General features: G+C 41.4%; 1 protein-coding gene across 5 annotated transcripts in view; it reads left to right on the forward strand.

The window, feature by feature from the left end:
* The window catches only part of etv6 (ETS variant transcription factor 6), a 37,501-nt gene extending 24,809 nt beyond the window's left edge, over positions 1-12,692 (forward strand). For 2 of the 5 annotated variants that reach the window (XM_066667856.1, XM_066667857.1), the window contains exons 3-8: positions 4,528-4,692; positions 6,983-7,117; positions 9,772-10,395; positions 11,290-11,432; positions 11,571-11,671; positions 12,177-12,692. In XM_066667856.1, coding sequence (XP_066523953.1) covers positions 4,528-4,692; positions 6,983-7,117; positions 9,772-10,395; positions 11,290-11,432; positions 11,571-11,671; positions 12,177-12,279 — 1,271 coding nt within the window. In that variant the 3' untranslated portion in view covers positions 12,280-12,692. The remainder of the gene's footprint in view (positions 1-4,527; positions 4,693-6,982; positions 7,118-9,771; positions 10,396-11,289; positions 11,433-11,570; positions 11,672-12,176) is intronic. The other 3 variants (XM_066667855.1, XM_066667854.1, XM_066667858.1) reach the window with 3 other exon arrangements.
* Positions 12,693-12,856: the final 164 nt, after the last annotated feature.

Consider the following 12,856-nt stretch of genomic DNA (forward strand, 5'->3'; position numbering starts at 1 on the left):
CTGCACTGTTAATGACATTCATATCAGTCTGGCCCTAAAAACTGTCTCTGCTCGAGTTTGCTGCCTTTCTTCTTTGATACAAACTTCGCAAACACTCTATTGCTCTCTTGCCATCTCCATCTCTACCTCTCTGTTATTTCCCTCTTCCCTTCACTGCTGACTGTTGATAAAAAAAAACCTCTATATCAACCCAGTCTTACCACAGGAGGCTTCCTGTTCTGAAACTGAGTCTTTGTATGTGTGTGTGCGTGCTGGGCCAGGGGAAGTATAGGGGGGGGTTGGCTTCCTGTTAGAGTCATTGTGGGAAGTTAAGTTTGGGCTGTCTTCCTCTCCTTCCTCCTGTGGTTAACTGTCTCTCTGAAGGCTCTGTGCAGATGGTCAGTGCTGTGAGCTGGATCCAGTCCCATTCACTGGATCTCATAGGTCCATTGACCACATGACCTCTGACTTTAGCAGGACTGTGAATTACTCTCTGCATCGCCGGTGTCTGGACACACACACAGCTGTATAAACTGGAAATGTAATTGAGATGTCATTCATAGCATTTTGGAAGCCAAATGAATTTTTGGGTCATTGTTAAAACTAAAAGGTTTTAGTGTTTGAGGGAAATAAACTGGGAGCAGACATTCTTACCGGAAAGGTTTGTATGAAACACCGTATATTGGAACTTTTTTTGCGTTATTTATAAAACCTTTGCAGTCAATGTTTTGTATAGAAACGTTAATAGGCTTTTACCCAACAATTCAACCATACAGTGAGCCGTTCCTGCATTCGTAGGGCCGTTTGTGTTTGTCTCTGTGTAGAACAACTTATGATTTCAAGTACCTCCTGGAACAGGCCTGTAACTCTCTCATTTTCTCAGTCATGTTCATATTGACAAACGTCTCCACAAGGACGACTATTAAGTGCTTCACATCAGTGACACTCTATCCATATTAAGAATGAGTTTTCATTGGTAGGGCTGCATAGAAGAATTGAGATTTTTGGCCTTCAAATGCTGCACCAGTATAAGCCTTGGCTAGACCCGATCCCCCGTGATGAACGCCATCCATGGCTAGGAGTCCAAGATAGTTCGTTTGGCCTTCTCTCTCTGAAGGGGTAGGATGGACCTCCTACCTATCACTCAGCATGATGCCAGCCAGTGTGGATGACTGGTAACTGTTGAAACAGAAACAGGAGTTGGTTTTCCTTAGTTAATGCTTTCCACTGACAATGAAAAAGCACTTTAGGAATATGTGACTCACTACTGGCCAGTGAGATGAGCACAGCGGTTAAAAATGTAACTTCGATTGTTTAAATAACTGTGCAATAATCCAAACAAAGCACATTAATAGTGGCTTAGTTTTTCCTGCTGTATATAGTATTAATGTAAAAGAATGATTCTAATGTTTCCATCATGTTGTATTTTTGAAGAGGGCGGAGGGAGGTGGGGGTGGCAATTTCTTTTATGACGATGACAATGCAAGCGTGCTGAGGGTCAGAGATACCAGCTGTCGGACGGAGGGAGGAAGTATGGGAGTGCTGCCACTGATAAGCGAGGCACATGCCAAGACCATCCACACACTCACAGCTACACATGCAGTACTGCCTTGGACAGCAGCTGCATCTGCCAAAATTAGATCGGGTAAACATTTGGGATTCGGACGTTAATGCGTGCCTCATAAAGGGATTTTTTTTAATGTAGACGTTTGCAGCCTGTATTTGCAAAGATCTAAAATACATTCTTGCTGCATAAGCGTACTAAGCTTTATGCTGCATGCAGTAGGCATATGTAGCAGGGTTTCTCATTTGCATGGATGGCGAGTTTTGAACGTCAGCGTGCTTGAAAATTCCGGGCGATGCCCCAATGCAGATGTTTTGTCTGTCATGTTCCCACGCTGACTGTAATGTAGATGTAGTGGAGGGAAAAAAGTGAGCACCAACAAAACAAGCATTCCAAAGTGTCCTAAAAAGCAGCTCGGAAAAAAAGTGTCTGTGGATGCATACTGCTTGCTAAGTGAAGAATAATGTGCAGTGATTTTTAAACTACGTTGGCATTTGTTTTGGTGGCAAGTAGGATGTTAGTTTGTGCGACCCCAAATGATCTTTTACTTGGAAGATTTGTCATTTTCAACACCTTGTTCAGGCATGGCATTTAGAGTTAGCTTTTCAAATCAAAAATAATAAGCTACTGACTATTCTCCTCTTAAGAGTTCTTGGTAAATGGACAGTTATGGTATAAATAAAGACGTTTGGAGTAGTTTGACATGAAAGACCTGATTATTTTCCCAGAGGTTTAGCCAAAAACATTTTGTTTAACAAATATTCTTGGTGTAGAAAGGTGTGTGTAGGGTGTTTTTAAGGCAAAACGCCACCCAAATGAATATATTACGTGTAGGTTTGTATTTATCGATATTTTTATCTGTATCAGAATTACACTAAAGCATCAGAATACAGATGTTCATTGTGGATAGTAAGCGAAATGGCTGTAATTACATTGTAAACATTGGGTTTCCTGGTTCCTGTTACCACTAATGTGAAGAAATGTGCTTTAATTGAACACATTAGACTAATGAAAACAATTTTCCTTACTGCTGAATTATATCAATAGTTTATAAGTCTTTGGAATTATTTTTTAAACCTAGAAGCTTGAATTTCATAAATAAGTAAAAGCCTGAAGTCAGTGGCAGGTGGGTGAGGAATAGATTATTAAGCATAATAAGAATGTAGCATAGGTTAGTGTTTATTGCTGTTTAAGGTGCAGTGATAAAGGGTGTACTTTGTGATATAGAGTTGCACTGAATGCTGAAAATACTTAAGGTGAATTACTTAGGAAACTGTGAGACAATTCTCCAAGCAATTGTGACCTATGTATGGGGATAAAAAGCTAACTTTCAGCCATTTTAGTGTATCGCATGTACAAGAAATTCCTGAAGTTTGACCTGAAACCAGTTCTGTGAAATTCTTTCAGTCAAACAGAAGACAGGAGGTGGATTTATGATTGATAGCACTACCTGCATGTTAGCTATGCACACTTAGCAGGTGTCCATTTGATTGACAATCACATGATTGCCTGCTTTCCATCCTATTTGTAGCAATTATTACAGAGTTCTGAGTTGTGTGATGCTACCAAGACTATTCTCCAGAACAAATACATATACTGTTGTGTGAAATCTATGCAGATCCTTAAGCAGATCTTACATCTTAGAAGCAGAATTACTGGATTTACAAGTCTTGGACAAAGAATCTATTTGAGTCATTCTGGGTTGTAATTATTTGACAAAAACTGGTTAAAACAAGACTAGGCAAGCTTGGTTAGGCCAGGCCATGGGTGCAGCTTGTCAGAAACCATAGCTTCAAAAAAGAAATCAGCTAACACTCCACAACAGTGTTTTCTAACCGGTTAGCTCTTTTAGCTGGAAAGGAATTAGCCATTTTTATGTGTTAAAATGTATAGTTGCTAAGAATATGTTTGAGAACTCTTTGTATGGCAGTTTATAGCAAAATATTGTTCACAGAAATAATCTCTAATAACTATTGTTAAAGACATGGACGTGCATTTCCCAGTGTTCTCTGTGTTTAGAAACGAAGAGAAAACCTGCTGAGGCAAAACTATAAATGAGATTTGAATGAATGGATTTTTATTCAGTTTTATGTTGAGTAGCATTCATTCATTCATTCATTCATTGTCTGTGACCCTTATCCAATTCAGGGTCGCGGTGGGTCCAGAGCCTACCTGGAATCATTGGGCACAAGGCGGGAATACACCCTGGAGGGGGCGCCAGTCCTTCACAGGGCAACACAGACACATTCACACATTCACTCACATCTACTGATAATTTTGAATCACCAATCCACCTACCAACGCGTGTTTTTGGACTGTGGGAGGAAACCGGAGCACCCGGAGGAAACCCACGCAGACACAGAGAGAACACACCAACTCCTCACAGACAGTCACCCGGAGCAGGAATGGAACCCACAACCTCCAGGCCCCTGGAGCTGTGTGACTGCGACACTACCTGCTGCACCACCGTGCCGCCCATGTTGAGTAACATGTAGTAGATTTTTAATATGTGGTCTTCAGTGTATGTTACAAACACAGAGAGATCATGAAAAATGCAGAGCTATTCCTTGCATTTTTTGCTGAAATCTGAAAGCCTTAATTTCTTCTAGTTTCTTTCACTTTGGGTTCCCTGGACTCCTGACAGTGTTTCCTTTACTGTTACTTCCAGTGGCACACACTGATGAAGGCCAGGGCTGAGGTCTTTCAAAAAAGGACACTTTTTAGAGGCACTTCTGGAAGAATTTATAGCAGGGTTTTTTTTCCCCAGGATATTTACGATTTACATCTAATAATAAAATACAATTGCCAAATGGTAAAATCTAATAAAAATATATAATAACAGTTGTTGTTGATGTTTTTGTAGTTGTCCTTGAAGCTATCTGGTCAAAGACATTAAGGCGTTAAGTTAATGTTGTCTCTGTTTCTCTCTCTCTCTCTCTCTCTCTCTCTCTCTCTCTCGCTCTTGCTTCTGGCAATACTTGCAGGTCTGCAGCCTGTGTTCTGGAGCAGGGAAGACGTTGGCCAATGGCTGCGCTGGGCAGAGAGAGAGTTTGCACTGAGGCCCATCTCCAGCGGAAGCTTCCAGATGAACGGCAAGGCTCTCCTGCTGCTCACCAAAGAGGACTTCCGCTACCGCTCTCCACATTCAGGTGACTTGCTCTATACCTTATGGGATCACACATATCCTCGCTGTCTAATGAAAAACATGTTTCTCCAAAATAACAACAGGAGCAGGGATGGAAGTGTAAAACGATTTTATTCCAAGTAATTTTGGAGCATTTCTATTGGTCCGTTTATTTTTCAGTTGATGTAGTAAACTAATATTTACAAAAATGGAGATCCATGTTTTTCATTGGACAGTGGCGATTTTTTTATATTGCCACAAGTGCTGAGCTTTGAGAAAATGTGTTTACAAATCTAACAATAAGGGAAGAGAAAAAGAGATATGAGGCACTTACTGTCAAAAGGTTTTGACAGGTCCAGTGGACCAGTCAGAGCATGCCATGTCATCAAGCCCCCTTTTAGACAGGAAGTTCGTCCACCTCACCCCCCCTCCCCCGACCAATAATGAGCATTCATTCAAAACTTCCCCAAAACCCTTCCTTCCTTCCTCTTCCTCTGAACCTGTTTTCAATAGATATCATCTTTGCCCAGACACTCATCACATAGCGAATAAGTGTAGTTTGCTGCTCATAGCGTCAACAGTCTGTGTTAGTGTCTGTGTGTAGAATTGTGTTCATGAAGTACAGACAAACTGTCATTAAAGTGGTTCACAGCATTGAAAACAGATGTGGGGTTTGGAGGAAGGGGAAGGAAGGAAGGAGGGTGTTGGGGGTGGGGGATGATAACTGTTAAACTGATTTGGGGTTTGGAGGAAGAGGAAGGAAGAACAGTGGTGGGGGAGGGAAGAGTGAGAGATCTATAGAAAACAGATGCGGGGTTCAGAGGAAGAGGAAGGAAGGAGACGTTTGGGTGGTGGTGGTGGTGGTTGTGGGGGGAGGGGTGAGAATCTCTATTTGTCTTTTTTAAACGTGTAATCCGATACAAGCTCACATTGTGTTAAATATAAACGTATGACTGAAAACACCTGGAGAATAACACGTGGGGCGTACTTCAGTAAACGAGGCACTGATAGACTGGGTCTCTGATTTCACACATTGAAACTGATTCATCAACTGCCCACAATGCGCTGCTTGTGTCCTTGTCGTACAAGCGTTTTATGAATCAAACACTTATTCGTGTTTATATCAACAATGTGTAAAAACGTAAGATCAATTCTAATAGCCTAATTGTAGCTTTTACATTCCCAAAACATGCAGAAATATAACTGTGCACACATGATACAGGAACTATTTCCTGAAAAAGTCCTCATTTATTGATGATTTATGCTTCAGTTCAGTCAGCTTTAAAATTATATTGTTATTGATGATCAAAAATCAATAGATATTCCACTGTGCAGCCATTTTCCCATTAAAACTGCAACCTATACATTAGTGATTAGTGATTAATGTGATATTGAAGATAATGTAGATTGCAGTGGCGGTAAATACGAAGACTTTTTGTCTGCAAAGTACATGGGAGGAAGTTTAGAATTGGGTAAACGTTTGATAAGGAAGTGTTGAGCTAGCCACAACTGTCACCTGGTAGAACTAGGAATTTCCCTCAGCATCAAGCTGACCAGAAACTGAGAACTGAAAAGTATCTTGCTTTGTTTGTGTGTGTATGTGTGTGTGTGTGTACTAGTGATCTGACTTCCTTTATGAGAGTCATTTCCTTGAAATTCATGCTGGAAGCAGTTCAAAATACAGATTTTTTTCACAAGATACCGTGTGGGAGGAAGTTCCCCTAATGGTATCACTTTGTCCTTTCTACTCTCCTCATATACATTCACGTCTGTCATTGTCTTCATTTTGTTGTTGTTGTTTTATTATGATTAGTTTGTGTATGTTTCTGAGGCAAGGATTGTGTCTGTCTTTTCTGAACGTTAACATTTATTTGCTTAAGCTTCCATCAGTCTTTATTGGCAATGGACATTTGGCCAAACGTTTGTCATCAGCTCCTCTAAAACTTCTCTTGAAATGAAGGGATATCATTCTAGTCAAGCTTAACTGTAGCTGATGGGACATTTTGGTGAGTATTTAATTGTGTTCAGCCACAAGTACATTAGCGAGCTCAGATAATGCTGTTGGAAGGTTAGCTGTGGCGCACAAATGCATTACAAAGTTATGGGATGGAGCTACATCGTGTCAGAGAATGCAGTTCCATTGCTGGGGCTCTTTTCACCTGTTTAACCCACACTTAACTTTGACCTTGGTGACCTTAGGCTCATATACAGCTGCTCCAGAACACCACGTATAATTAGCACCTTAAAGTAGCTAATTATAAAGGGATGTCTGAAACTTTTTGGACTTATATATTTCTTTCTTGTTGGCTCTGCAGGAGACGTCTTATATGAACTTCTGCAGCACATTCTGAAGCAGAGAAAGCCCCACTCATCGTTCCCTTCTTCATATTACCCTGGGACCCCCTTCCACACTGTGCCTGAGGCAGCACTTCAACAACACAAACTTGAGGGTAAGTGTGTTTAGGAGTAACACCAGCTTTAGCTCCTCAGTCAAACACAGGCCCGTGATTTGCCCCTTAGGGAAAATGGTCGGTGTAGCATAGTGGGTTACACAGCCGCCTTCAACATGGAACAGGGGTTTAATTCCTAGCTTGGGCAGAGATACCACCAAAGTTCTTGTACGGGATTTCATTGAAAACTGTATGTTGCTCTGAATGCTTCTTCACATGCCTGCCTCTATGTGGAGGACCTGCACTTTGGAGCCTGAACCGATTTATTCAGGGGCTATAAAGCTATTTGATTCTCCACCTATAGGGAGTTGATTTTATTATTTTAAATAATATTTACAGCTTTAAACCTCCTATTTCCTTAGTGAAAAAGTGAAAACCTTTTATGTTTTCCTCAAGCGGTCAGAGATTTTATCCTTATTTTTCTTGGATCCTGTATTGATTCAAATGCGGTAGGAATTAACACGGTACCTGTTGTTGGTGAATAAACTGATCCATTTGAATACACAAGGAGCTCATCATATTCTGGTCTTCAGTCTGTGCTTCAATATGCTGTACACTAGGCACTATGCATGCTAATGTGTAAACATGCATATATTGTCATAAGCGAGAGCAGCCTGCAGCCAAGCTTTCAAGGAAGTATGGAAACTAATCGCTTGCTTTCCAATGACTACAAATAAGAAATTTGCCCATTTCCCCTCATTGCAAATTGACTTTGAACTCTGTATCGTTAAGGGCTTCGCAGATGTAGATTACAAATGTGGGCGTACCCTGAATCAACAGGTGAAGAGGGAGGAAGTGGCAGTTGGAATGTTGACAGGAAAACCTGTTTTACAAGGAAGTACACCTTTATTTAAAGAGGCATGTCACGAGGCCTTGGAGCACTACATGTTCTACTGGAAAGGGAGCCGAAAAGCTGCAACATTATTATTATTATTGTAAAGCTGAAGAATTCATTATCTGTATTGGGGTTTATATATTGTTCAAATTTCTAAACAGTTTCTTGACACACATTAAAATGTTCAGAACCCTCTATTCATAATCTGCATGAAGTCTTGCTTTTCATATGTACTACATATTAAAGCTACCACCTCTCACACAAACATATCATGGACAAACATTATTTTTAGAGCTGGGACTCCAGCGGTCCCAGCCGAGGAAATGGGGATCGTATAAATACAGTATTAATAGATTCTTCGGGTCGTGATGGTGAATGACTGCTGTCCTCATACTGACCTAATGCTTAATATCCCACAAGAAAACAAATGATTAAAAAGCCCATAAACATCATTTACATCTTAAAACAAAACACTTGGCTCCTGTTTAAAGAGGGTGAAACTTACAAATGCTTATGGGGCCCTCTGCTGGACACAAAACTGCATCTCCATATCAGTGGAGTACTGTTTTATGATACTGTTATTGTGATATATTTAGTCAGCAATCTTTTCTGAGTATATCCTGAGCATTAGCAGTAGTTTGAGGTCAGTGAACATTCATTAATTCATTCGTTCATGCGTTTTCTGTAATCACTTCATTCTGGTCAGAGTCACAGGTCAGGGGCCTACCTGGAATCGCTGGGAACAAAGCAGGAACACATTCTGGACAGGGCACATGTCCATCACAGGGGAACACACACACACACACACTCGCCCCGTCAGTCACACCTGTGGACAATTTCACAAAACTCACCACGTCACACACACCTATGGTCAATTTCACCCAGTCAACTCACACCTGTTGAGTTTCACCCACACCCTGTGACTCACCTATCAACGTGTTTCAGGATTATGAAAATCGTTTTCCTGCTAGCTTCTTACATCTTTTTGAGATGTGGAATCACTGCACTGTTACTGATCTTGTTGCTGGTACCTTGACCGGCATTGAAAAGGCATTTTCACTTACTGACTGACCTGACTGACTCCTATTGTTGAAATGTGCATGCCTTAGTTCAGTTAGTGAACTGTTCGTTCAGCCATATTTCACAGAAGGAACATAAGGTGGTACTACTACACCATCTGTTGTTAGTTCAGGCATATTTCACATAGCGTTTTTCCACCACAAGGAACTGGAACAGTTCCAGTTCATGAACTAAATTTGGAACCATTTGGCACATTTCCACCGACATAAACGGGTTTGACAACCAGAAAAATTTGTTCCCAGCTGGAACCAAAGATCAGTAGGTTCTTCAACACGAACCGTGGCTGAATAAAAGGAAATAAGACAGGAATCCGTTTGTGTGTGTTTCTGGGGCTGTGTTTGGAGTGACACCATGTGTTTTGGCTAGAGCTTCGGCCAAAGCTCAGCAGAACTCAGCAACATTTACACACACATTATATCTCACAGAGAGATTATTAGTCATGCCTTCCATATTTTTTGTACAACACAATGACGTAATAAAAACCACATGTAAACAAAGACATTGATACAAAGTACCAAAGCTTCTCCAGACCTTTCAATGACAAGGGTATGTATTTAGGGCTTTCCTGTTTTTGAAATACCAGAAACACCTTTGTGACAATGGCTATACGGCTAATGGCGGTCTGGCAAAACTAGGCCTGCCTAGATTCTCTTTGCTCGTTTTCAGATGACTAATCCTAAAGGATCCTAGTGTAATACTCTCACTTTCAGTCCCTTAACCTCCTCTTTCTCTCCATTAGAAACGGTACTTCGAACCCCCCGTGGCACAGACACCCTCCCCCTCCATCCTCCCACCATAGAGCTCCGGCACCGCTCCCGCTCACCCCACCATCCGGCACCCAGACGCTCGCCCGCTGACCACACACAAGCCCACCCCCAAGCTTCAGTGGAGGATGCCCAACAAATGTCTTCGCAGCTGCCCGACAGCAACAATCACCTCCCTGAGGACCTGTACCCATTGTCTGTGTCTCCCACCGCCCCCAATGGCCATTGTCCGGCAGGCCGAGATATTCAGCGGCCGGGCAGTCCGTCTCAGGAAGAGGCAGCACCCCCACGGGTCATCCAGTTGATGCCCAGCGCCATCATGCACCCACTGCTCCTCAGCCCTGGGCGTGCAGGGGTGCCGGGGGACTTTAGACATGGCCGACCAGCACCCCAAGAGAACGGTCGAGAAGGCAAGGGTCACCTCCTCCATAATCACCACCACCATGCTCCCCATCACGCCACTCACCATACCCTCAGCCTGGCTGGTCACCAGCAAACTCACCAGCTCCACCAGCAGGAAGACCCCCGCTACCGCAACCAGATCATCATGCCCGTCTCTTCTCCGGAGGACCAGAGCATGCCTATTGGACGCATTGCTGGTAAGACCTCACCTAGATGTTTATTACTGAACTTCACTAAGATCTTAGGTCCTAGAAACGACTTAACAACACCCTCTTTCACTAAAGTAAGAGGGAAGATTATGGAATACAAATGAATACACATTCATTTGGGAGTTTGGAGCCTACAGACCCACAGAATGTGAAATAAGACCATGCAGTGGGTCTGCAACAAAAGTCAGGATACAAGTCATTTTAAAATGGTGCTACATATTATGTAGCTATCCAGAACTTCAGAATATCCAACCTTCTTTCTTTCTGAGTCTTTCCAATCACAGCACTGGACCCTTTTATGTGACGGTGCAAAGAGGAGGTTAGACAGAGCAAAACAACATAATGAGTGCGGAGAAATAAGTGTTAATTAAAAAGAAAGAGAACTGAGCGATAACAGCTAAAAACCAGAGCTTCTGCTCCTCATTCCTCACTCTTGGGCTCTCACACTTAACTGAGCTGTGGCTCATTATCATTTAAAGGAACAGCGGATGAAACCAGTCGAGAATGCAGCCAGGGTGTTTGATCCTTGTGGTATTGTGACCAAAGTATGTCACAGACATTTCAAGGTTTATACTCTGCAGATAAAAACATTTAAGTAGCTTGATGGGACTGATTTATCCAGATGTTGGTGGATGTTTACAGCCAGTAGTGTTCTATCTAGACACATGGTGTATTGAAAACATTTGGACCGTTAGTTATATTATCTGATATTTGTAATGTACAGCAGCAGTGATTTCTTGAAGACTTCATTTACGAAGGTCTATCTCACACCTATAGGAATATATATATTTTTTTGTGTAACTGTACACTAAAGGGACAGGGACGGACATTTTGTTTACTGATAATTGCTTTCAGGTGAGAATAATGAACTTTTGTCTTTAGACTGCAGGCTTTTATGGGACTACGTGTATCAGCTCCTCTCAGACAGCCGCTATGAGAACTATATCCGCTGGGAAGACCGCGAAACCAAAGTTTTCAGAATCATCGACCCCAATGGCCTGGCTCGATTATGGGGAAACCATAAGGTATTTCATGCAGTGGGGTTTAATACTGCATCACTGTGTATTTCAGTGATTATTAGCAGATGGTATTCATAAATGACTTAATATCTGATCGGGGTCATGACTCTGTTCTGAAGCTTGTGTTGTGTGCTCTGCTTACAGAACAGGACCAACATGACATATGAGAAGATGTCAAGAGCACTAAGACACTACTACAAACTGAACATCATCAGGAAAGAACCAGGCCAGAGACTGCTGTTCAGGTGAGGGGGTTCTTTCCTAACATTTTTACTGCAGTTAATGCAGCTCAAGCCACTTAAAGTGAACATATCATGAAAATAAAAATAATTTGTTCGGTGCATCGTTGTTTGTGGGCTGCCTAAGTCTGAAAACATGGGATTAAAGGTGTCATTAAGGTTCTGTGCTATTTCTTACGTAAAGTAAGAAAATGCCTTAAAAGCAGAGTTTCTGCTCCCAGGCTCTCGCACAGAACTCAGGCTCATTCTCATTTAAAGGAACAGGCGCTGAAACTGGTGGTTCTGAACAGGGCTGTTAAACAAGGGGAGTATTCTTTAAGACAGAACTGCATTCACTTGTGGAAAAGGTCTATAAGATTTTTAATCTTATTTATTTTAAAGTATTTAATTCAGAAAATGCAGTCTTAAGTTACTGGGGTTTGTGATAAATGCTTTATATTTGGGGTATGGAAACGCAAAGAAACATTTAAATGAATTAGTTGTATTTCTCATGTGCATATGTTCACCACAGATTTATGAAAACCCCAGATGAGATCATGAGCGGACAGACAGACCGACTGGACCCTCTGGAGTCGGACACAGATGAACAGATATATGTGAAAGAGGAGTGCTAGGTCGAGCTGCACGTCCAGATGAACTCTTAAAGCCGTAGATGCCTCGACATTGTTTCGCTGACTTCAGCCTCAACCAAGCAGCCTGGACATTCACTTAGATTAACAGGGGAGCAGTCCTGAAGAGACACGGATATTTACTGCACTGTTTTCTACGCTGATTCTTGATAATCTTAATTCAGTTGTTTTATTTTATGGTCTTTGCTTCAGAAAAAGCCAACTTTAATACGACAATCATTTTAATGATAAATATTCTTCTTTTTTTCTTCAAAAATTTCTCTTGAAAATTTCTGCCAGTGAATGATTTTTGAGCTTTTCCATATGGACTTTTTGTTTGTTTTCTGTTAAGTGTGTATTGTACACGCACACATTTGCAATTTGTGTAAACCAGTCATTCGAGAGAATAATTCAAGAATAAATTTTAATGATTCAGTTGTTTCATTTTTAGTCAATATGCCACATCAGACAATAAAATCATACTTCATTTATAAATTTATACAGAACATTAGAAAATGTCTAAGTGCTGTGCTCAGGAGTATAATTAAAACACTTAAAAATAAAAGTATTATGCTTTGATGAC

This window comes from Hoplias malabaricus, chromosome 4, assembly GCF_029633855.1.
Source record: "Hoplias malabaricus isolate fHopMal1 chromosome 4, fHopMal1.hap1, whole genome shotgun sequence".
Lineage (NCBI taxonomy): Eukaryota > Metazoa > Chordata > Actinopteri > Characiformes > Erythrinidae > Hoplias > Hoplias malabaricus.